This window comes from Podarcis raffonei, chromosome 16, assembly GCF_027172205.1.
Source record: "Podarcis raffonei isolate rPodRaf1 chromosome 16, rPodRaf1.pri, whole genome shotgun sequence".
Lineage (NCBI taxonomy): Eukaryota > Metazoa > Chordata > Lepidosauria > Squamata > Lacertidae > Podarcis > Podarcis raffonei.
The window spans coordinates 3,568,692-3,593,803 of NC_070617.1; the positions used below are offsets into that span (position 1 = coordinate 3,568,692).

Sequence of the window (25,112 nt, forward strand, 5' to 3'; positions counted from 1 at the left end):
AGAGCTTGAACTATACGGACCTTTGTCAGCAAGGTGATGCCCCGCTCTGCAGCCCGACCCGAGGAGGGCAGCCAAGATTGCAAGTGGTTTTGGGAAGCCCTAGTTGCATGAGAAACAGGCGAAGGAGTCTGTTTTAACCTGGAGAGGAGTAGCGTAAGAGGAGAGGATGGGAAGCCATCCCCAGAGGTCTGAAAGGCTGCTGAGAATATGGAGGGGACTTGTCTTTTGTTGTTCCAGAAGGAGGAACCAGGAACCACAAGGGAGCAAATTTTGGCCGGACATTATATGCTTGCTTGTGTGCTGCCATGATGGTTCCTGATTCCCCCCCTTACCTGATGAGTGCAGGACATGGTTCTAGCATCCCTGACCAATGGTAGCTCGATGTCTGCTTGAATACCTCCGGCGAAAGAGGACTAGATCGGGAGTACTGACCTACATGGACCGAGTGGCCTGACTTGAGTACGAGGCAGCTTCCTGACTCTGGGAACATTGCCATCCCTTGTTACCAAGAAAGGTGAAGCAGGCACACTCTCTGGGCCTGACGAGGAAGTCTGTTCAGTGCTGGACTCCAAACCAGCTTTCACTCAGAAACATGAGGACTAGAATCTTTCTTTCTTTTTAGAGGAAGGGCTGTAGCTCAGTTGCAGAGAACCGGCCTTGCCTGCCAAAGGTCCCAGACCCCATCCCTAGGGTTTATAGGTAGGGCCAGGAATGTCCCCTGCCTGAATCCCTGCAGAGCTGGGTTGACAACACTGACACTAGAGCAGGGGTAGGCAAACTAAGGCCCGGGGCTGGATCTGACCCAATCACCTTCTCAATCTGGCCCTCAGATGGTCCGGGAATCAGCGTGTTTTTACATGAGTAGAATGTGTGCTTTTATTTAAAATGCATCTCTGGGTTATTTGTGGGGCATAGGAATTCAGTCATTTTTTTTCCAAAATATAGTCCGGCCCCCCACAAGGTCTGAGGGACAGTGGACCGGCCCCCTGCTGAAAAAGTTTGCTGGCCCCTGCACTAGAGGGGCCTCAGTGGCTTGGCTTGTGATCAAGGCAGCTTCCTGACTCTGGGAACGTTGCCGTCTCTTGCTGTAAAATGGGTGAGGCAGACGCACTCTCTGGGTCCAGCGAGCAACCCTTTCCAGTTCTTAACCCTCCCTGCATCTTCTCCCCTCTCCTTCCCGGGCCTCTGCCAGCGTCTACGAGTGCAACAAGCGCTGCAAGTGCAATCGGAACATGTGCACGAACCGCCTGGTGCAACACGGCCTGCAAGTCCGGCTGCAGCTCTTCAAGACGCAGAACAAGGGCTGGGGCATCCGCTGCCTGGACGACATCGCCAGGGGCTCCTTCGTCTGCATCTACGCAGGTACAGGGTGCCGGGCCTGGGGCCTCTGCCTCTCCATCTGCGGGGCAGCCGCCCCGAAGAGCAGCGTTCACGTGCCAAAGGAACTGGGATTAAGCAAGGCCGCTGCATGTAGACATAGCGCCAAACCATGGTTGAAACAAGCTGTGGCTCACAAGCTAACAGCACCCTATGGCTTCACATTGTGGTTCCCTGGCAGAAAACAAACCATGGTTCAAATGAGTCACAATTAGGCTAAACAAACCATGGTTCAAGTGAGCCACACTTGGGCTAAACAAACCATGGTTCAAATGAGCCACACTTGGGCTAAACAAACCATGGTTCAAATGAGTCACAATTAGGCTAAACAAACCATGGTTCAAGTAAGCCACACTTCGGCTAAACAAACCATGGTTCAAGTGAGCCACACTTCGGCTAAACAAACCATGGTTCAAGTGAGCCACACTTTGGCTAAACAAACCATGGTTCAAATGAGCCACAATTAGGCCAAACAAACCATGGTTCAAATAAACCTCACCTGGGCTAAGCAAACCATGGTTTAGTGTTAATGTGCAAACCACATCGTTGGTGGCCATTGCTGCCTCCTGTGGGAGGGAGTTCCATAGTTTAACTTTGCACTGCGTGAAAAGAAGTCCTTTCTTTTATTTGTCCCAAATCTTCCAACACTCAGCTTCATTGGACATCCAGAAGTTTTAGTGTTCCTCACCCTTCATATTTTACTGATTTTCAGATATAGCAGGCCTGAAGAAACAATAAACATAATGCCAACCCGCTCCCTGGAGGACAGAGACAGTGTTAAAGAGTAGTACAGTGGAATGCAGACTGTAATAGGTTGATGCCGTACACGAGTAGAAATCAAGCAGATGTCTCATTCCAGTGTCCCATGGAGGCATGTGAAATAAATTCAGCATAGTCAATAAAATTAAACCACCTTGTCTAGGAAGCTGCGTATCTTCTTCCAGTACAGAGATTCTGTTAGTTTATCCATAAGAATGATGCCCCATTTCTGTGACAACAATGCTTCCGAAAGGTCCGTATTAAGAGTTCTCCAGTGTCTGGCTATAACAAGTTCAGGGGCAGCTAACAGCTGAACAATAAGATATTTATTAGACAGATCTGGAGGTCTTGGAAAGTAAACCAATTTTTGGATCTGGCGAGAGGTGGTTTGGTGATCTGGTGTTGTAAGCAAGGCAGGAAAAAGCTTTCCCCATTCTGTGCGTACTTTTATAAACTTCCTATTTTCAGCTTTATAAACTTCGTATAAACTCGCAAGCTCACAATTAGCTAGCCGCGCTGTACATTGGGGAGGGCTGTGTGGAGAGAGTCTCTTCCTTTAAATTCCTAGGAGTTTATCTCAGTGAAGACTTACTTGGAAAATAAATACAACCCAGGTGGTTAAGAAAGCCCAACAGAGACTCCATCTCCTCAGAGCATTGTGGAAGATCGATGTCAATCAACATTTGATGATCTCCTTCTATCAGCCCACAATAGAGAGTGTCCTTTCCTACTGCATCACGGTGTGGTACGCTGGTTTGACATCATCTGATAGGAAGTGCCTACAGAGGGTGGGGAATACAGCACAAGATATTATGGGCTGTCCCGTGAATCCACTGGATGAAATAGCGGAAGAACGTTGCCTCAGGAGAGTGAGGAAAATTCTCAGGGATGATTTACACCCTGGCCGGCACTTTCTTGATCTCCTGCCCTCAGGCAAAAGATATAGAAGCACAATTAGTCGCACCAACAGGGTAAAGAACAGCTTCTGTCTGTGGGCTGTTAGGGCAACGGACTTTCAGGTTTGGTGTGTGTGTGTCAGTAAACGAGGGGAATTAAGACTAAGAGAGCGGAGTGGGGGTTGCTCGTGTAATCTCACTGTATACAAGTTGTTGTTGTTTAGTCGTTTAGTGTTGTCCGACTCTTCGTGACCCTATGTACCAGAGCACTCCAGGCACTCCTGTCTTCCACTGCCTCCTGCAGTTTGGTCAAACTCATGCTGGTAGCTTCGAAGAACACTGTCCCACCATCTCGTCCTCTGTCGTCCCCTTCTCCTTGTGCCCTCCATCTTTCCCAGCATCAGGGTCTTCTCCATGGAGTCTTCTCTTCTCATGAGGTGGCCAAAGTCTTGGAGCCTCAGCTTCAGGATCTGTCCTTCCAGTGAGCACTCAGGGCTGATTTCCTTCACAATGGAGAGGTTTGATCTTCTTGCAGTCCATGGGACTCTCAAGAGTCTCCTCCAGCATCAGAATTCAAAAGCATCCATTCTTCGGCCATCAGCCTTCTTTATGGTCCAGCTCTCACTTCCATACATCACGACTGGGAAAACCATAGCTTGAACTATACAGACCTTATACAAGTTGTACAAGTGACAATAAAGTATTTCAATTTCAATAGTATTTCAATTTCAATTAACGGGAGTGTCATGAGTTTGTAAAGGTTTATGTTTCCAAGCCGAGAGCTAAGGGTCTCTCTCTTTTTCTCCCCCCTCCCCCCGCTGTTTCTCTCCTTGCTGCCCCGCAGGTAAAATCCTGACGGACGACTTTGCTGACAAGGAGGGCCTGGAGATGGGCGACGAATACTTTGCCAACCTGGACCACATTGAGAGCGTGGAGAACTCGAAGGAGGGCTACGAAAGCGAGGCCAAGTGCTCTTCGGACAGCAGCGGCGTCAACCTGAAGGACGACGAGGACGAGAACTCGGGCTCGGAGGAGCAGGAGGAGTCCAACGAGGAGAGCTCGGACGACAACTTCTGCAAGGACGAGGACTTCAGCACCAGCTCGGTCTGGCGCAGCTACGCCACCCGGCGCCAGACGCGGGGCCAGCGGGAGAACGGCCTCTCCGAGACGGCTTCCAAGGACTCGGGCCTGGCCCGGCAGGCCAGCCACGAAGAGGCTGCCCACTGCAAGCCCCCCCTCTCAGAGGAGACCTCGAAAAACAAGGTGGCCTCCTGGCTTAGCTCCAACACCATGGCCGACAGCTTCCAGGACAACGACAGCCGCTCCTCGTTCCGCGCGCACGAGGCAGGCGAGGCAAAGGCCGCAAAGGCCGAGCCCCCGGACGGCGAGAAGGCGGCGCCGGGAGGCCGGGACGATTTCGGGCTGGAGGTGAAGAAGAAAGAGGTACGGTCCCTCGCAAGGAAACGGCCCCTGCGGTGTTCGTGGGTAGATTTTTGGTGGCCTTCCCTGTCACATTTGAAAACACGTGGACTACACCCGTGATTTCTGCATCACGGGGTTTTGCTCAGGCGTCAGCAAACGTTTTCAGCAGGGGGCTGGTTCACAGTCCCTCAGACCTTGTGGGGGCAGTGGACTATATTTTGCAATGCAGGCCAACTCTTATTAAATATTTCTGCATAAATGTTTGCTAGGGACGCGGGTGGTGCTGTGGGTTAAACCACAGAGCCTAGGACTTGCCGACCAGAAGGTCGGCGGTTCGAATCCCCGTGACGGGGTGAGCTCCCGTTGCTCAGTCCCTGCTCCTGCCCACCTAGCAGTTCGAAAGCATGTCAAAGTGCAAGTAGATAAATAGGTACCACTCCGGAGGGAAGGTAAACGGCGTTTCCGTGCGCTGCTCTGGTTCGCCAGAAGTGGCTTAGTCCTGCTGGCCACGTGACCTGGAAGCTGTCTGCAGACAAACGCTGGCACCCTCGGCCAATAGAGCGAGATGAGCGCCGCAACCCCAGAGTCGGCCACGACTGGACTTAGCGGTCAGGGGTCCCTTTACCTTTAAATGTTTGCTACAGTTTGCTCTTTCTCGCCCTTCTTTCCCACAGGGACCCGAAGACCACAGCAAACCTCTGTTGTAAGTTCTCTTTTTTCCCCTTCTGCTCTGCTCTTCCTTTGGGTAACTTGGACCAGCTCTGCTGCTCCTGGATTTCTGTCTCCTTTGGGAAAAGAGCCGGGAGTGTTTCTGAACACTCTACCAGCTGAAGAACTCCCCGCAAGCAGAAAGCTAGCATGTCAAGGGCAGGGGCAAAAGGATACAGCTCAGAGGTTTCCCCAAACCCTTGTGCACCACAGACCGATGGAATATTACCAAGGGACTTTTCTGCCCATTGTAGCAAGTGCTAGATGTTGTGTTTAATTGTATTTCTACTGCTGCTTTTATTTTCTGTACTGTGTTACCATTTTCATTCTGCGGAATTATAATTGCAATACAATACAATAAAATACAGTCTTGAGAATTAAGGCCAGCAGTGCAAACACAGGTAAAAATCAGTATGAGTGCTTAATGCAGCATGCCACGGACCACCTGAGCTAAGCTTTTGGGGCCACCACTGGGTGGTCCATGGACTACAGTTTGGGAACCTCTTTTCCCTGACATGCTAGTCTTCTAGGTGCGGGGAGGGTTGTTTCTCATTCTCATCTGATGAACATTCAGACATGATCCAGTTACTTCATCCAGGTTCACCCCATTTAATCCCTACAACAGCCCTGTGAGGTGGGTTAAGCTGAGAAAGTCGCACTCTGGAAGCATCATGGCTGAGGGGAGTGATTCGAACCCTGGTCTCTCCCTGGTCCTAGTCCAGCACTCTTAACCACTACACCACACTGGGTCTTTTCTTTATCATTTATTGCTTCAACGCCACCCTCCTCCTGACCCAGAACCCAGGGTGGCTAAAAGTCCTCTGAACTGTACAAACACGACACGGCTATCACAAAACAAACTATTAAACGTACAGAATGTTAATCCCCATTTTAATACGGCAACAGCCAAGAGTTTTCTCCCCTCCACAACCACATGCGGTTTAAACGACTGAATGCCCAAGCAATAGGGAAATGTTTTAAGGGGATGCCTTAATTTCTTACACGTGAGAAAAATGAAATAATTAATGGAGTCATTTGTTTTTTTTATAAATTACAAAAAAATGAAACAATGAATGCTGCGGAGGGGGAAAAACTAGTATAATGCATTATAGTACACTGAATATTGTGTTAAACAGAAGATTCTGTATCTTATACATAACCCATGTTGTGCGTTCAAGAAATGTTACGTGAATCCTGAAATGCAGTTCAAGGAAAGGAGGGAGGACTGATTTCTCTTTACACTGAATATTGCTTTCGCATTACAGTAAATAAAATAAAATTGGGGGGGGGATCAGTGGTGGAACCACGGTCGTATATCAATTGTCTATTTACGTGGCGGTTGCGGCTTGCTGGCATCTTGCGGCGAAGCATTGTGTGATCAGCTAACTCCTTCCTCTGTCGTCCCCCAGGGTGCCTGGTGCAGGCAGGTTGTACGGTTACAATCCAAACCCGCCGGTCCCCGAAGGAGTCCGGAGGCCGATCAGCAAGACGGCTTTGCTTCAGAGCCGGAGGCACACAGAGTCCCATCAGGTACCCGTAGATGCAATTATCTTAAGGGCTTTTAGGACCATGGGCATGCTGTTACGATTCTGACACAAAGCTTTGTGTCAGAATCATAAGACTCAGAATTGTTGAGTTGGAAGGGATCCCAAGGTTCATCTAGTCCAGTCGCCTGCAACTGGGGGGGGCGGCATATGAAGAACGTAAGAAAGCTTTGTGTTCCAGCTTCTCGATACCTGCTTTAAACTGAGCTGCCCGGAACGGAATTCCTTGCTGGCCAAGGAGGGGGGGGGGCTGCAGACGTTCCCTCCCTCCCTCCCACTTTTCTCTCTCTTCCGTCGCCAGGATGTGCTGATGCTCTCCAGCAGCACGGACAGCGATGGCGACAACGGGCGCAGCACCTCCAGGCAGGCACAGGGCAACGACAGCGACGACATCCAGACCATCTCCTCCGGGTCGGAAGAGGAGCCGGGGCCAGACGGCAAGAAGAGCTCTTCGGGGCTGGGTGAGCGCAGCTGCCTTTCGGGAGAGGGGAGGCGATTGTGTGTACAGTCATACCTCGGGTTACAGACGCTTCAGGTTGCGGACCGCCGAAACCCGGAAGTCCCGGACGGGTTACTTCCGGGTTTTGGTGGTCGCGCATGCGCAGAAGCGCTAAATCGAGCTTTGCGCATGCGCATCTGCACCAAATTACAACCCACGCGTGTGTAGATGTGTCACTGCGGGTTGCGGCCGTGCATCCCACATGGAACCCGTAGCGTCCACTGTATATTAAACAATTTTGCAGTGGCATTCAAGAGGAACTTTAAAAAAAAGCTTAAAATATCATGTAAAAAAAACCCCAGAGGCGTACCTCTTGGGAATTACATCGACTGACATTCCTACCGCTAGGAAAAAAGGGTTTCTTATATGCAACCACTGTGCCCAGAATGACTATAGCAAAAAATTGGAAGGGCAAAAGAACTCCCTCAATAAGAGAATGGTAAATAAGATTTTGTGAATATATAGAATCAGCAAGACTTAACAGCAGTGGTAAGAGGCCAATCAGACCAAAAACTGACAGAGGAGTGGACTTGCGTGAAGGAACACGTCATAAAACATTGTTCTGGTATTAATATATCAATATGCAACGAACGAAACTTATAGAGTAAAAAAAATTAAGAAGAAACAGGTACAAGATGAAATAGTCAAAAATAATATTGATAGCACAGCGAAAAGAAGAAAAGAAACAAAGGATGCTGCATCTAGCTGGAGGGAAAGTCAAAATTTATGTCTGTATGTTTGTTTTCTTTTTTTTGTAATCTTAAGTTGAGCGGTGTATGTATCTATGTATGATAAGTTTGTTTAGTTTGTTTAGTGTTCTGGTTTGGGTTTGTAAGTATCGCATTTATCAATAAAGGTTTTATTAAAAAGGACAGAAAAGGGAGCCTTCCGGGATGAGGCCAGTGCGGAGCCCACCGGGTCCAGCATCCTGTTCTCACGGTGGCCCAATGGGAAGCCCCAAGCAGGACCCGGGCGCAAGAACCATTTCTTCCCTCCTCTGGTTTCCGGCAACTGAGATTCAGAAGCGTTGCCTGCTTCCAGCCGTTGAGGCAGCCAACTTAGCTTTTTTAATTTAGTTGTCGCTTCGTTAACAGTGTTTTATACTCGGTTTTGCTGATGATTTGTTAATTACCGTATTGGCCCGAATATAAGCCGCACCCGAATATAAGCCACACCTTTAAAATTGGATAGGAAAAAAGAAAAAATACCCAAATATAAGCCGTTCCATTTGCTCCTGGCTGCATTCTGGGTTGGAGGGGGAGCCGTGCTGTGTTGCCAGCGGCCTTTTCCCTTCCTCGCTCTCTCCCTTCCCGGCCTTGGGAGAGAGGATGGGGGGCTACGCATGGGGCGGGCACCGCTTTGTGCACTCCTGGCGCTGTTTGCCCCACGCTCCTGGCTACATACCGTAAGGTCGCAAATATAAGCCACGCTTTAACTTTTCACGGTCGGAATTTGGGGGAAAGTGGGGCTTATATTCAGGCCAATAATAATAATAATAATAAATTTTATTTATACCCCAGCCAAGACCAGGCTCAGGGCGGCTAACACCAAATATAAAAACAACTGATTGAAATACAGCTTAAAAAACAAGATTAAAATACAACATAAAAACATTAAAACGCAGCCTCATTTCAGTGGAAACTCAAATCAAAAACATTTTTGGGGATGAAAATGTCCAGTCTTCAGTATGGTGTTCTGCATGATTCATGCTGTATTTGTGATGTTCTATCATGTTATTGTTGTTTTTTGGTTTGGTGTGCATGGGTCATTAGGGGAGGGGGGAGGGCCACGGTTGGGGGGCACGCCATGCTCCTTCTGGGGTAGTTTGTCCACTTTTGGCCCCCACCCTGTGCTCACTTGTGGCTCCCAGAAGCTGCCAGCATGGGACAGCAGCCACACCTCAGTAAACGGCTCCCATTGGGCTGCCAAACCAGGCAAGGGGAGCCAATAGGTCTCAAGCCCTCCGTGAGGGGCAGGTGGGGCTTGTTCACCTGGGAAGGGAGCCCATCTAGGAGAAGGAAAACTCTGATCCTAACCCTCTGCATTAACCGCTCCACCACCATTGGCTTCCTCTGCCACATCTGAGAAGGGAGCGAATATTGCTAAGGGGGTGCCAGCACGAATAAGGCCCTGCTGTTTACCTGCTATAGGAGGGAGAAATGTTTCTAAAGGACGGGGGCATTGTGGGTGAAGGAAAAGCCAGCCTGCTCAGGCGAAGAAACTACCCAGGCTGTTCCAGTACGCCTAATTGTCTGAAATCGGCTTCTTCGATCTCCCTTTAACGGTGTCGACTCCCTTGGGTGTTTCCCAGGACCAGTGAAAAGGCAGGTGGCCGTCAAGTCCACCCGCGGCTTCGCCCTGAAGTCAACCCACGGGATTGCCATCAAGTCGACCAACCTGGCGTCTGGGGAGAACATGCCCATCCGGAGGAACACGCGGCAGTTCTATGACGGGGAGGAGTCCTGTTACATCATCGACGCCAAACTCGAAGGCAACTTGGGCCGCTACCTCAATGTGAGATTCTCCCTGCTTTACCTAACAAATTAAATTTCCCCATTCTCGCACAACTCTGGTGTTTTTCCTCCGTCCAAGCCGACCTCTCCCTTCCCCTGTAGAGTCTGTGCTGTTGGTGGATATTCCATGACAGGCACTTCTTGCTCTGCAGTTCATTTCCACTGACCTTCTGTGATGTCACCGCTGCTCAGCCAATGGCTAAGGGAGGCATGCCAGCAGCAACTTTTAGGTTGTCTTTTTTTCATGATAAAACACTGCTTCATAGAAGCATTTCTGTTCTCAAACAACGGATTGTTAAAGATAGCTGTGCTAACATAAACTCCCTCAATTTGTTCCCAGCGCCCAACGCTAAATAACAACAGATTTCCTGCATGTGTCGTAAGAGACCTTGAAAACCTAAAGCTTGAGATGTGGGAGATAAATATTGTAGACAGCAGATTTGCAACCGGTGATTGGATTTTTGGCTTGGTCGCTTTGGAGCTTCCTCTCATTGGCTGAGTGGCTGTGATGTCACAGAATGTCCTCAAGAAGACGGCAGAAATATCAGATTAGGGAAAGACTGGGTGAATGTTTAAAGGATATTTGTGGGCAGAAGAAGAGCTGGTGGGGTTTAGGAATAATTTTTTTGGGGGGAGGTCAGATCAAAGAAGCCCCCCCCCTTCTGTTTTCTCACCTTTTTCCAATATTAATGGTCAGCTGCTTGTCAGAAATAATTTGCCTACACTTCAGGTTCCCAATTGCATCATTCTGACCCCTCCCCTCTGTGCTTACCAAATGTCCCCCCCCTTTATTTTTAAAAACCGATGTTGGGGTTTTTTGGGGGGGTGGGGCTTGTTGTTGCTTGCTTAATTTTATCTGTGTTTTACTTGGGGTTTTTTTTGGGGGGGTGTGCGTTGTCAGGTTTTTTTTTTCTCCTTCTGAGAAATGGACGTATTTGTGGTACTTCATCCAGTTTTGTGTTTTAACATTTGTTAAAAGAAGAAGATATTTTTTAAAAAAGGGGGGGTGTATTGTGGTCTGCTAGGGACGCGGGTGGCGCTGTGGGTAAAACCTCAGTGCCTAGGACTTGCCGATCACATGGTCGGCGGTTCGAATCCCCGCGGCGGGGTGAGCTCCCGTCATTCGGTCCCAGCTCCTGCCCACCTAGCAGTTCGAAAGCACAATTAAGTGCAAGTAGATAAATAGGTACCGCTTTCTAGCGGGAAGGTAAACGGCGTTCCGTGTGCTGCTCTGGTGCCGGTTCGCCGGAGCAGCTTCGTCACGCTGGCCACGTGACCTGGAAGTGTCTGCGGACAGCGCTGGCTCCCGGCCTCTAGAGTGAGATGAGCGCACAACCCCAGAGTCTGTCAAGACTGGCCCGTACGGGCAGGGGTACCTTTATTGTGGTCTGCTAAGGAAATTCAGCATTTTACATCCATTTCTGAGTTAACTTCTGTTGATGATACTTTCACACTTTTAAATATAATTTTGGCTAGGTAACAAGCAGCTCTAAAATACCTTGACGTCAGTCGGCACAGAGGTTTTGCCTTTCTGATCTCGGCTAACACTCCTTTCTGTTTCCAGCATAGCTGCAGTCCTAACCTCTTTGTCCAGAACGTCTTTGTGGACACCCACGACCTCCGTTTCCCCTGGGTGGCCTTCTTCGCCAGCAAGTAAGCACTGTCCAAAAGAGACCAGCTTCTCTCTCTTCGGTCGAGCTTCCCTTGGGCCGCATCCGCACCCAGCATTTAAAGCCCCCTTCCACCACTTTGAACACTCAGTGGCTCCCACCCTCCGAATCCTGGGAACTGTAGTTCATCCAGGGTGCTGGGTGCGATTAGGTTGTTTTATTTTTAAATTTTCAAAGATCTTTATTGAAACTTAACATATATACATAATAACCCAAATTTCCAATGAGTCCCTCACATAAAATATAATATCTAAATTACAACAGCTGCATAATTATACACTTAATTATAAAACCCACCACCCACCCTCTACTTCCCTCCACAGCAATTCGACTTCTTTCTATTTCTACCTTTCCTCCCTTGCATTCTATAATAAATTATTTTTGTTAAATTCTGATTTTTCCTTCTTTATATGTTTTGTTATTGCTTACATTTTTTTATTCTAAGCCTATTAACATGTCATTTTTAGAAAAATATTTTGACATTTAATCTTCGAAATACTTCCACTCCATTCTTAACTTTTGATTTGATTGGTATCTTATAATTGAAGTTAATTTTGCCAATTCTATATACTCAATTAATTTACAAATCCACTCTTCCTTTGTTGGTATGTCCTGAGATTTCCACTTAGTAGCAATCCCTACCCTGGCAGCTGTTGTTGCATATAAAAAGATTGTTTTTTCCATATGTGGTATTAGGAGATCCCGCCCCCAGAACTACGATTCCCAGAGTTCCCTGGAAAAGAGGGGTCAGCTGTTAAACTGCTCTGGGAGAGGACTAGGGGGTGTCTCTTGGCACCCACAACAAACTACAGTTCCCAGGACTCCACTTGCCAGTGGTTGGTAGCGAGGAACATTACTGCCTCTGGCTGCAAGGGCAGAGCGTAGCCATGATGGCTGGCAGCCATCGACACCCCTCTTTTAAAGTGGGCCATCCCTGTCTCTTGTGGCAGGGAGTTCCACAGTTCAGCTAAAGAGGTGCTTTCTTTTGTCTGCCTTTACTCTTCCAATCTTCAGCTTCTAGTGTCATGAGGGAGGGAAACTTTAATGTGCCCAATCTGCCCATGCCAGGTGTACTTTAATATTCTAGCAAGTCACCTCTTCCCCCCCCCCCTCTATACCAGGGGTAGGCAAACTAAGGTCCGGGGTCCAGATCCTGCCCAGTCGCCTTCTCAATTCGGCCCAAGGATGGTCTGGGAATCAGCATGTTTTTACATGAGTTGAATGTGCTCTTTTATTTAAAATGCATCGCTGGGTTATTTGTGGGGCCTGCCTGGTGTTTTACATGAGTAGAATGTGCCCTTTTATTTGAAATGCATCTCTGGGTTATTTGAGGGGGCATAGGAATTAGTTCATCCCCCCCAAATATAGTCTGCCCCCCCCTCCACAAGGTCTGAGCCACTCTGAGCAGCCAAGTGCAGCTGCACTCTAGATAACGACATGGTCTCACGAGTCCCATTATGCCCATTTTACAGGTGGGAGAGCAGAAGCTGAGTCACAATGCTGTTCACCCAGAGAGTCTCTCCCATTCTAAGCTGCCATTTCAAAACCGCAAAACCCTTTTCCCTTCTTGCAGGAGAATCAGAGCCGGCACCGAACTTACCTGGGACTATAACTACGAAGTTGGCAGCGTGGAGGGCAAGGAACTTCTGTGCTGTTGCGGTGCAATTGAATGCCGTGGACGTTTGTTGTAAGATTTCTTTCTCCCGCTGCCCCTCCTCCTTTTTTTTAGGCAGGGGGGCGTATTTCATGAATTTTTAAAAAGAGTTCTTTTTTTTTAAGCCCTTTTCGGTCAGTGGAGCTCCCCTTACCCACTCCTCACACGTCTCATTCTCTGTTTGCGGGCTCATCCATTTTCAGCGCCGCGTTGTCGGATGTTGTCGAGGGCATGGTTCTGTGTATGGTGTTTTGCAGAGGACCGCGCCCCCCCCTTTCGTCGTCGTAAAGCAATAAAACCATGTTTACTCTCGATTTCAAAAGACGATCTGCTCCTGAACCTTTTATTTTTTTAAAAAAAAAGAAAATATAACACGGGGCAGGGCCGTGGAGGTTTTTATGGGGCACGATCTTGTGCGCTGATCCAGGGATTATTCAGGATCAGGGCCCAGATACAGCTCCTGTGGGGCTTTCCATCTGACTCCTGGAAGGAGGGGAAAAAGCTCTCTGTGTGTGTTTCTCAAAAGAAAAGCTGGCTTTTCCCAGAGCGCGGTTTAAACGACAGAAAGGTGGTTTTCATGCATCTGCAACCCATTATCTCTTTGGCGCATGGGTGAGTGTGGTTCAAGGCTAGTGGTCCATGCCCCCTCAGGGGCAGCTGCGGGCCGGATTCCTGCATTGCAGGGGGTTGGAGTAGTCGATCCTCGGGATCCTTTCCCACTCTGCGATCACCTGGAGATGCCAGGGATCGATGCAGCGATGGCTTCCTGAACGGCTTTCAACCGTTAAGAAAATTCATGGACGATACGGTCTCCTTCCCTACCATCGGGAGGCAGTAAAAATGCCTCGGAATACTCCCAGTTCAGGAGAAGAAAAGGCGAAGGACTAAACCATGGGTTGGCAAACTAAGGCCCACGGGCTGGATCAGGCCCAGTTGCCTTCTGGATCCGCCCCGCGAATGTCCCAGGAATTGCCAGGGCATGTGTTCTTTCCCTCCCGCCCCCCTTTGGCAGTGGCACCTCCTCCCTCCCTCTTCCTGGCTTCTCCCCGCCCTGCCTAGAGAAGGATGAGGGCTGGGCTTTGTTGGTGCCAGCAGTAGCAGCGCTCAAGCAACCGCCATTTTAAGCAGCCCCTCTCCAGAGCCCTTTTGCACGCCAGTCATCGTCCCGCCGCTCGCAAGACACAGGTAAGCAGCCACCGGGGCTTGTCCATAGCTGTCAACATTTTCCTATTTTTAAGGGAAATTCCCTTATTCCAAATAGGATTCCTTGCAAGAAAAGGGGAAAGTTTGACAGCTATGGGCTTGTACGGTGCTGTGGAGAAGGGGAGAGTCGGGGGTGTGCGGCTTATAGTCCGGCCCCCGACAAGGTCTGAGGGACAAGGGGACTGGCCCCCTGCTGAAAAAGTTTGGACTAAACCCTACACAAATGTGGAGTCTCTTAAGGTTGCCTTGTGTGCCACATTCCTGCAACTCCAGCAACCAAGCTGGTGTCAAATGTCTTGCTCTGCCTTCTTATGGACAACATCAGCGAGGCCCATTGGGGGGGGGGAGGTCTTGTTGTTCTGGGTGGTCCAGGACTCCCATACGCACTGCCCAGGTTTGCGTCCCAGGGAGGTCGCTCTGCTACTGCTAGTGTGGCAGTTTGACTTCCCCCCAGAGGCATACTCCATTGTCTGTTTGAGACAGACAAATGCAAACAGCAGCAACACCAGTTCCAGGGAATCGCATGTGGGGTTCGTTTTGCTGCTGTGTTTGGGTCCAGATCTGAGCTTCCATCAGGGCATCTGGAGAACAGGGTGTTGGACTGGATCGGTCCCTTTGGGCCTGCTCCAGCTGCAGGGCTCGTCTGGTATTCTTACGGAGCCTCCTGGTCCAGAGGAAGTCAATCTTGATTTCTAAGTTCTTAAGGGTGTTTAATGGGACGCAGGTGGCGCTGTGGGTTAAACCACAGAGCCTAGGACTTGCTGATCAGAAGGTCGGCAGTTCGAATCCCTGCGACGGGGGGAGCTCCGGTTGCTCAGTCCCTGCTCCTGCCAACCTAGTAGTTCAAAAGCACGTCAAAGTGCAAGTAGATAAATAGGTACAAGTCCAGCGGGAAGGTAAATGGCGTTTCCACGCGCTGCTCTGGTTCGCCAGAAGCGGCTTAGTCCTGCTGGCCACATGACCCGGAAGCTGTACGCCGGCTCCCTCTGCCAGTAAAGCGAGATGAGCGCCGCAACCCCAGAGTCGGCCACGACTGGACCTAATGGTCAGGGGTCCCTTTACCTTTAATGGTGTTTAGCCCTTGGGAAAACAGTCCTGCTTTAGCCTGACCTACTGTGGCTTATTGAAGCTGAGACTGGGGTAGGCGGGCGAACGATGGATGTATCCAACTGAATTTGGTTCATTCCGACAGGAGTAAATTCTCTCGCTTCTCCCATCTCACCCCAACTGTTTCCCAGAGCAGTCCCAAAACAAATGGCCACATGCCTCCTTGCAGGGTTGGCGTTCGGAATTGCCCCACTTATTTATTCTGGAAGCGTTTGCAAACACCGTTGTGCCATTTAAAAAGCACCCTTGGTTGTGTGAACTTTCCCAACGGTAATCCAATCACCAGATTATTTTTTTTAAACAGAAATTTATTAGTCTTATTTAGGTTTTAATATATTTTAACTTTTTTTTCTTTAAAAAAAAAGAACACACATTTTGGTCTGAAGATAGGTTAATGGTCCTTTTTTGTAAACCTCCCCCTACCCCCCCCCCACAAAATGCCCTAAGGCTAAGGCTAGGGAAAGAATAATTGCAATTTGATCCTACAGGTAGAGCAGATATTCTTCAAAACTGTCTTTCTCTGGAGTTTTTATTCCAGCTGAAGCCAAAAGATTTTTCTCGTTTTGGTGCTTGAAAAACCCTATCTAATAAATTAAAACAAAAATCAGCATCTCCCTCTCTGGGAGCGGTAAAAGGCAAGTAGACTACATAAAAGTGGGTGTACCTCTGTGGGCGTTTTTTTTTTAATAGGATGAGAAAAGGATCGTGGAGTTGGGGGCAACAGGAAAGTATTACATTCCTAAGAGAAGGAATGCAGGAGAATAAAGTGAAGTAGTGTGCATTGAATTAAATTCTCTACAGGAGGAAGGTGGTGCAGTTTAGCGAAAGCTTTTTAAAAAAAAGGAAAATAAAGACCATCACTGAGTTTTCAGCCTTCTGGCATCATTGACCTGTCTGAATTAGCTTGCCAAAACATCTCCCCCACCCCAAACTAAAATTCCCAGAAAATAAGGTGAGTAAATCCTTCATGATCTCATCTGAACGTGATCTCCAAAAATTAAAACTCTCTACCTGTGATTCCCTCGCCTGTGGACTCACCGTAGTCCAATCACTTCTTTAATTAAATACTTTTTTTTGCAATTTAAAAACCTCTTCCTATCGGGCTGGGGGTTGCAAAGGCAGTGGTCAAAACTCCAGGACCTTACAAGTGTGCGGAGCACTGGGCATACCTTGAGGACCAGAAGACGTATTTATCCATCTCCCTCTCACCATTTGTTTCGCTGCAGCTAAGAAAAGAGAGCCAGGCTTTGCAAAGGAGTAATATGGCTTCTACGATAACCAAAAACGGATTATCGAAAGGCTTTGGAGTTAAGGCAGGACCTGTGGTGGGAATCCTGGCCTGGTTTCTAAAAAGGTATCAAGACACAGTTGGATAGATGTGCTCAGAGGAGATGGGAACTGTAGCACCGCACTGACGGCGCCTGCTTGACTCCGTTTCCCAACTCTGGCAGAGCGAAGGCGCAGGGATTGTCCTCGTAAATGGTGAAGGCGGATTGGGGCGGAAACCCCAACCTTGCCCTCTGCTACACCCCACCCGCTTGTACCCAAAATATTTGCTTTTTCCACACACACACAAAAAAGGATTACTTGTGGAAAGAAAAGATTTGTGCCCGTGATATAGCAGATCTGGGGGGTGTCGGGGAAAGGAGGCTTGAGAGCCGAGCCCAGCTTTCCTGACATGTTTACAAGCAGGAGGGCCTTTGGCACGGGGGAGAGAGGCCTCGATGAGGTCTAGAAACTTGACAAGTGGAGTACTTTCCCCGCAAGTGTTGGTTCCTTTCGAGTGTGCTTGGAAGGGAAAAAAGACATGTGTCTTTTCTGGGGTGGGGCGGAGAAGTTGCTCTTTGCTTGCCCAATTTTGTGGAGGGGTTTTGGGTGGGTGAGGAGGGGGTTGGCAACGTGTGAGGGGGCCTCAGGACCGCTTTCCAAGGTGAATTCAGGGCAGGGGCTCAAAGAGGCAAGGGCAACCATGCTCCCACAACTCTGCCGTTCTTCCCATACATAAAGGGTGCTGGGGGAGAAAAACGAGCACTGTTTGCAAGCTCCAGAAAAGGCCGCTCGCTTTGCCCCCAAGAAAAGCGGCAAGTGTCTCAGGATCCCATCTTGAAATGAACCTGGCGCTTCTTCAGGTTCTTGGAGGGTCCAAGGATGGAGAGAGGAGCTGGTGGGGCGGCAGAGGGCTGTGCTTCCAGCTGCAGCTCCCCAGAGGAAGTTTTCTTTTCTTTTTGGCTTCAAAAATGAAAATAAAGATCTGGGCTCTGGCAACAGACGGGAGTCCCCCCTGGAAGCAGAGGAGGCCTGGGTACCGAAAATGGAGGTCGAGCGATCAATTGGCTTTCACCCGGTGGTTATTGTTCAAGACCGGGTGCCCGTTGCTTAGGGGGCCGTTCTTTGTGGGTGCTGAGGCAGCTTTCTCTTCTTCCAACTCCTCCTCCCCGGTGTTGTCCGTCTCATCACGATCGCTGCGCTCGTCTTCCACCACCTGGAACGGAGGGAAACCCAGGTCAGGAAACGAGGGCGACTCAGACACTTCTCTGGTCCTGAATGGGGTAACTGTGCCCCTGAAGAACCAGGTGCGCAGCCTGGGAGTCATTCTGGACTCATAGCTGTCCATGGAGGCTCAGGTCAATTCTGTCTCCAGGGCAGCTGTTTACCAGTTCCATCTGGTACGCAGGATGAGATCCTCCCTGTCTGCGGACTGGCCAGTGTGGCACATGCTCTGGTTATCTCCCGCTTGGACTACCGCAATGTGCTCTACGTGGGGCTACCCTTGAAGGTGACCTGGAAACTACAACTAATCCAGAATGCGGCAGCTAGACTGGGGACTGGGAGCGGCCGCCGAGACCACATAATACCGGTCTTGAAAGACCTACATTGGCTCCCAGTACGTTTCTGAGCACAATTCAAAGTGTTGGTGCTGACCTTGAAAGCCCTAAACGGCCTTGGTCCAGTATACCTGAAGGAGCGTCTCCACCCACATCGTTCTGCCCGGACACTGAGGTCCAGCTCTGAGGGCCTTCTGGCCGTTCCCTCATTGCGAGAAGTGAGGTTACAGGGAACCGGGCAGAGGGCCTTCTCGGTGGTGGCCCCCGCCCTGTGGAACGTCCTCCCATCAGATGTCAAGGAAATAAACAACTATCTGACTTTTAGAAGACACCTGAAGGCAGCCCTATTTAGGGAAGCTTTTAATGTTTGATGTATTACTGTGTTTTAATATTTAGTTGGAAGCCGCCCAGAGTGGCTGGGGAAGCCCAGCCAGATGGGCGGGGTATAAATAATAAATTATTATTATTATATTATTACTACGTAGGGCTTTTAAGGCGATCAGGAAGTTAATGCGTATCTGAAGAAGTCTGCATGCACACGAAAGCTTATACCCAGAACAAACTTAGTTGGTCTCCAAGGTGCTACTGGACAATTTCTTAATTTTATTTCGACTGCGTCAGACCAACACGGCTACCTACCTGAATCTAGGAAGTTAAGTGTGACCAAGAGACAGTGGCAGCGGAGCAGATTATTAAATGTGACCAAGAGATGGGAGCCTTTGACCCTGGTGGTACTCCTGCTTTTGAAAATCCTTCCCCCGACACAGTCGCTAAAATCTTTTAGGTATACCAGGCTCGTTCCAACCCACCCACCAGAGATTTTAACAATCATTCATCTGCTTTTAGCTGCTGTCTGTTCCCTGTGAGGTTATTATTATTATTTTTTGGTGTTTGCAAGCTACCTTAAGGGCCAATTGGTGGGAGAGCCTTTTTAAATGAAAAACTTCATAACTACATAATTCTGGAAATTAACCCTTCCCCCATTTGCATTCCTGCTTTGAGAGGTGGCACTGGAAATATTAAATATTCAGAATCTCATTTACCTTTCCAAAGGGTGCTGTTGTTGTTCTTTAAGTTACTTTTTATTCACCATAATTTATTCACGTCCTGCCTTTCCTGAATGCAGCTGGAGATGGGCTTGCAATGAAACTTAAAAGTGCAGCGGAACAAAATAAAACCTACAAGCAGCTTTTAAAATCAATCTGATGGGTAATCGGGAAGCCTGCGGCAATTAAAAGCCGCTCACGGCCTGAAACGGCTTTCCTCATAACGGAAGTGGCGAGGGTAAGCCATCCAGCAGATCTTTTCCACATAAAATCCCAAGTTCTAACCCACAGAAATTGCTTCTGGGCGCGGCAGAATATAGCATCCTGCACAACTCAGCTTCCGTTACCAGGAAGAGGAAAACATGAAAGTAAGTTGCTAGCCCTCAAGAATAGGGTTTAAAAATGTGTATGGTCACAGGGAGATGGATTTAGTTCCTCCTCAGTGCAAAATGAAGATCCCAGTGTGGCAAAGCGGCTAGAGGAGGGGAAACTTTTTTGGCTCCACAGGACAGGTCCTTATCAGGGTTGGTCTCCTGGCCAAATCCTGACAGGTGGGTAGGCCCGTCCACCTGGTGCCATAATGGCACCAGGTGATTCAGAACCTCATAGCCCAAAACTGGGACTTCAAACCACCACTAGGGCATGACCAAAATGGAGTTTCGGCCCTTAGAAATGAGTGCTTGAGTTTTGATTTTTCCTCATCCCTCCTTGTACCTTTCCCCTTGTATGTTGTTGGGGATTTTTTAAAGATTGTAGGCCTTTAGGTAGGGACTGTCTTGATTGTACCTAAGCCACCTTCCCCAGTGGGAGCCTGAAGAGTTGGGTGCAATTGTTCCAAGCAAGTAATAAATCATGAGTGGGCAAACTAAGGCCCGGGGGCCGGATCCAGCCCAATCGCCTTCTAAATCTGGTTTGCGGACGGTCCAGGAAACAGCGTGTTTTTACATGAGTAGAATGTGTCTTTTTATTTATAATGCATCTCTGAGTTATTTGTGGGGCATAGAAATTTGTTCATTTTTTCCCTTCAAAATATAGTCCGGCCCCCCACAAGGTCTGAGGGACAGTGGACCGGCCACCTGCTGAAAAAGTTTGCTGCCCCTGTAATAAATCAATAAGGGATTTTGTTCTGGATCTTGCCCAATTGGCAGGGTTTAACCCCCCTGCTCCCGGCTCATCCGCACCCAGCGCAGGACTGAACTCCACCCACCAGAGTGGCACCAGCTGCTGGGCCACCAGTTTGGAGAAAAAGACATAATTGGCCCAACTGGAGTCATGGCGGGCCAAAAGTGGCCTACAGGCCACAGGTTGCCGACCCCGGGGTTAGGGAGACCAGGGTTCAAAATTCCCATTTGGTCATGTAGATCACTGGGTATGACCTGGGGGCAGTGCCTGTCTCTTAGCTTGGCCCACCTTGAAGGTTGTTGTGGAGAATACGGAAAGTCGGAGAACCACGTAAGTAAGCTACCTGGAGTCCCTTTGAGGAAAAGTGGGACAGCAATAGATAGATATATTTTAAACACAGGGTTGCCCTCTGGGTTGGTTGGTTTGTTTGTCTCTCTCTCAAACACCAAAAAAAGAGTTGGTTTTCTCTTATACCTCCCACTAGACAAAACATGAATTGGGAAAGGGTACCAAACCCCCCCCCCAAACCCAACTTGCCTTTCCAGTTATGAATTTCTGGGCCATCCGGATAATGAGGTACGCCCAAAATATGTGCAGGGACTGCAAAATCACCATCATGAGGTTGAAGAAATAGTAGCCGAAGAAAGCTGGGTATATTTCCAAGGGGTACACCATGGTGCAATGCAGGATCCTGTAAAATTCAACATAAGGAATCAGATCAAGAAAAATCAGAATGCAGAAACCACATTGGTAGCTTACCCCGTCACAGAGCTACAATTCCCAGCGCCCTTAAACTAAAATTCCCAGGGTTCTGTGGGGTAAGCCAGGGGAACAGCATGGGTGTGGCCTAATAGCAACTGGCAGATTATATTCCCCAAGAACTGGCCCACATTTATTCATCAGCCGCGACTCCTGTATTGCAGAGGGTTGGACTGGATGACCCTTGGGGTCCCTTTTGCCACTCTACACTCTTTTGTGCTTCTGTTTGCCCCCTCCCACCCATTCTCTCTCTCCCAACAGCTTCTCGACAGGCATGCGTCCAACAGGTAAACCTCAGTCACACGCAGCGCACGTAGCTCTCACCAGAACGGAAGGATGACGAGTCGCGTGACGATGAAGATGGTGGCGAAGACGATGAAGATGTTGTTGGACATGTTCTTCCAGCCTGCGTAGTTGAACATTTTCGCCGACTGCAGACACCGAAAGAGAGGAGTGGAGACAATATTTACAGGCAGCCCTGAGCTCAGGGATCGGGACCGGCAGCGAGAGACGGAAGATGCTCTGGCTATGAAGAGCACGATGGGAGCATCTCCTTCTCGCGGGCAGGATGCGGCCCGTGGGGGTCCCTCTACCTATCTCCCCAGGGTCTCTCCCAGGGCCGGATTTAGGTTTGATGAGGCCCTCAGCTATGGACGGTAATGGGGCCCTTTATATGTCCAGCTGTCCTTTGTCAACAACAAATTGTCGCTGTTTTTGTGTGTTGAATATATGCTATGTGGCAATTTATGGGCCTAATAGGTATCTAAAGCCATTTGCACATCACAAAATATGTATTTTATCAAAGTAATTGTTGAAAACTCCATGCAGAATGCAAAGTCCATGCAGAATGTAGGCACCCTATATATAGAAATGAGCAAAGCAGTGATATTTTAGGGAGCAGGCTAGCATCATAGCAGCCTACACAACACAAAACACTTGCTGTGTGTAGGCTTTATTTTATTAGTTTTTTATCTTATATTTTGGAAATGTACGTCCAGTTTTTCCCCCCTTTAAATTTTTTTGGGGGCCCCCAAGAGACGGGAGCCCTAAGCTATAGCATGTTTAGCTTATACGTAAATCTGGCACTGGTCTCTCCTCGCACCACACGCTTCCCTGTTCCACCCCCTAAGTGTTTCCCCCCTCGGCTGAGAAGTGTCTTTGACTGCTTGGGGGGACAGACCAGGGAGTAGAAACCAGCCGACAAAACTGAAGCAAATTGCTCTTGCAGCAGCTCTGTTAGGGGTTTCAGGCAGAGATTATTCCCAGTCCTGCCTGGAAATGCTACTGGGACCTTCTGCATGCGAAGTGGGTGCTCCAACCACTGAGCCCCACAGCCCTTCCCGGACATGCCGCCATTTAATTATGTGTTTTTAAGAAGCGATGACAGCACGCAGCACAAGGCGTCCGGAACATGGAGAGTCCCTAAGTTGAGTCGGACGCCTGGGCTTGAGCTTCAGGTTACACGCCTGCAAGGCAGGAAGGGGTCCCGATCCCTCACCTCCAGCAAATAGTCCGAGGAGTCGTGCAAGGCCATGATGAGAGTCCCGGCACGGATGTAGTTGGTGTACCAGGAGAAGCTAATCAGGACGATGGTCGCTACATGGTGGATGACCTGTTCCTTGAAGTCCTGCCCAAAAGCAAAAAAAATCAGCCAAAGCGTAGCGGAAAATACCTATTTCCCTAGAAATCTTTTCAGGCTGTTTCATATATTTTCTTTTACAGTAAGTTAACTTAGATCACTGTTACTACAGACCAGTTTTATTCAATTCTGAAATGAGACGAGTTTGGATTTAACTGTATATTATTATTATTATTATTATTATTATTATTATTATTATTATTATTATATTGCTCTCTTTATATGTTACTGAGCTTTCAACACTACACCAAATACAGTGCTTGTTAACGTTTAACACTTGTGTTCTCCTGAGCCTCTCTGAGCTCAAAATTCACGGTCAGAGAAGCAGTATACAGTCGTACTTCGGAAGTTGAATGGAATCCGTTCCGGAAGTCCGTTCGACTTCCAAAACGTTCGGAAACCAAGGCGCGGCTTGTGATTGGCTGCAGGAAGTTCCTGCAGCCAATCGGAAGCCCCGTCGGACATTCAGCTTCCAAAAGAAAGTTCGAAAACCAGAACAGTCACTTACGTGTTTGCAGCGTTCGGGAGCCAAAACATTCGAGAACTAGGCCGTTCGAAAACCAAGGTACAACCGTATGAACATTTTATATCTGTCTGCGTTGAAACCCTAGGTAGGGTTGATGCCTCTCTGCTGCTAAATTGAATTTTTTGTGTATGTATTTAGACCCGTTCTGTTTCTGAGCGGGCCAGTTGCTTTAAACTGATTTTTCATATTGTGTCTCGATTTCAACAGGTTTAAGCAGAGCTCTCTTGAGTACCACGTTGCGGGGGGTTGGTCTGGATGACCCTCAGGCCCCCGGCCACCTCTAAAATCCGATTTTTCTTTCATATACTTTCCCCCCACTTATTTTTTAGCTATCCTGGAAGTTTAATGATAATACTCAACCTTATGCTGCCATCAACCTGCAATGATAATATGTGGATCTCGTTATGGATACGTATTATTATTTTTTGTTAACTTTGTTGAATCTTAAAAAATAAGATCAACTTCCACCGATCAACTGCAGATCCAGCAGCAAAGGCCAAACGCCGTCTGTGCTCCCCGTGAGCCAAGCCTTCGACTCACCTTCCTCTTCACGTCCGAGGCGATGCTGAACAACAGGGACCAGTAAAACGAGAGCTCAATCATGTAATACCAGTACTGGGACGGCAGCAGGTTCTGGAGGAGGGAGGGAGAAAAACCCCTCAAATATAGCCAGTCGTTCCGCGTCCTCAGCCACCATTTTAAAAAAACCCAGTTTTGTGGTCTCCCCATCCCAGGGAAGCATAAGAACAAAAGGAACGTTCTGCTGAATCAGACCAAAGGGACCACCTCTCCTGTTCTTCCGGAGCGCGTTCTTTTCCTCTGCCCTCCTCATCCCTCCCTTCCTTTTGTGTCATGCCTTCTTTGACGGCAAGCTTCATTTATTTAAAAGCATTTTTTGCCGCCTGATGTTTCACAGTATCTCTAAGCAGTCGACTGCAGCGGAAGGATTTCGGTCATCTCGCTCTCGCTACCCCCCCCCCCCCAATTTATAGTTACGTGCTCCTTGTTTCATGGTGTATTGTAGATATTTTTTCCGCTGCCAGCCCCTTGTGGATTTTTCTTGTTTGTTTTTTATATAAAAAGATAAATCCAAAGGTTGGGTATATATAATTTCTAATGCACACACCACATGAACACACAGGGCTGTCCCAGCTCAAGTTGCTCGCGAACCCTGCCCAAACCGCACCAACCCCCCAACCCCATTGCTAACCCCCACCCCGTGATTTTACACCTCACCAAGCCGTCCCCTCGCAGCCGCATCAGGCCCACATTCTCACAGCTCTGTCAAGCTCTCTGCACATCCTCAGAGACACTCTGTGTGTTCCCCCACCCAGCTTTATTCAAACCTCTGCTGTTGTTTAAAACCGCCATTTCTCTTTTAAATCCTCCCTGATTTCATGCAACTCCAGGATGGTGACACCGGACTACAACTCTCCCCCCCCACAAAGGCTGCGTGATGACAGCCTTAGGTTTCTATGTGTATATGAAGATATACCTTTTTTTAAAAAAAGCAAAGTTTGCAGCATAAAAACTTAGCTCACCTGTGTAGGGTATCCTTCCCAAACTAGCCTGAGGTTGTAGAACCAAGGTTTCTGCAAGTTCGGGAGACAAAGGATAAAAAGACAGGAGCCAGTTAAGCGTCAAGAGGACTCGCAGAAAAGGAAACTCCCATTTCCCGTCAGAGGTCGAGGAGGAAATGTACTCACGTCAGCTATGACGGCCGTGCCAGCAATGAAAGCAAGAAGGTAAAAGGTGAATCTCCAACTGGAAAAGGAAGCACAAAGTCTTGTTTCTCATCCCCTGAGCAAATGAAGCACATATTCTCGGGCATGTCAAGAGCGCC

General features: G+C 48.6%; 2 protein-coding genes across 10 annotated transcripts in view; one reads left to right on the forward strand and one right to left on the reverse strand.

Moving 5' to 3' along the window:
- The window catches only part of SETDB1 (SET domain bifurcated histone lysine methyltransferase 1), a 37,069-nt gene extending 23,702 nt beyond the window's left edge, over positions 1-13,367 (forward strand). For all 4 annotated transcript variants that reach the window (XM_053368775.1, XM_053368778.1, XM_053368777.1 and 1 more), the window contains exons 15-22: positions 1,193-1,362; positions 3,877-4,475; positions 5,129-5,157; positions 6,572-6,692; positions 7,008-7,167; positions 9,517-9,719; positions 11,283-11,371; positions 12,962-13,367. In XM_053368775.1, the coding sequence (XP_053224750.1) occupies positions 1,193-1,362; positions 3,877-4,475; positions 5,129-5,157; positions 6,572-6,692; positions 7,008-7,167; positions 9,517-9,719; positions 11,283-11,371; positions 12,962-13,079 (1,489 nt within the window). In that variant the 3' untranslated portion in view covers positions 13,080-13,367. The remainder of the gene's footprint in view (positions 1-1,192; positions 1,363-3,876; positions 4,476-5,128; positions 5,158-6,571; positions 6,693-7,007; positions 7,168-9,516; positions 9,720-11,282; positions 11,372-12,961) is intronic.
- Positions 13,368-17,189: 3,822 nt separating this feature from the next.
- Positions 17,190-25,112, reverse strand: part of CERS2 (ceramide synthase 2) — a 62,380-nt gene continuing 54,457 nt past the window's right edge. For 5 of the 6 annotated variants that reach the window (XM_053368791.1, XM_053368789.1, XM_053368788.1 and 2 more), the window contains exons 5-10: positions 24,976-25,033; positions 24,811-24,861; positions 23,810-23,902; positions 22,603-22,731; positions 21,429-21,535; positions 20,811-21,036 (exon numbers count right to left, since the gene is read on the reverse strand). In XM_053368791.1, the coding sequence (XP_053224766.1) occupies positions 20,826-21,036; positions 21,429-21,535; positions 22,603-22,731; positions 23,810-23,902; positions 24,811-24,861; positions 24,976-25,033 (649 nt within the window). In that variant the 3' untranslated portion in view covers positions 20,811-20,825. Of the gene's footprint in view, positions 17,835-20,810; positions 21,037-21,428; positions 21,536-22,602; positions 22,732-23,809; positions 23,903-24,810; positions 24,862-24,975; positions 25,034-25,112 lie in introns of those variants that run through there. The other variant, XM_053368792.1, reaches the window with a different exon arrangement.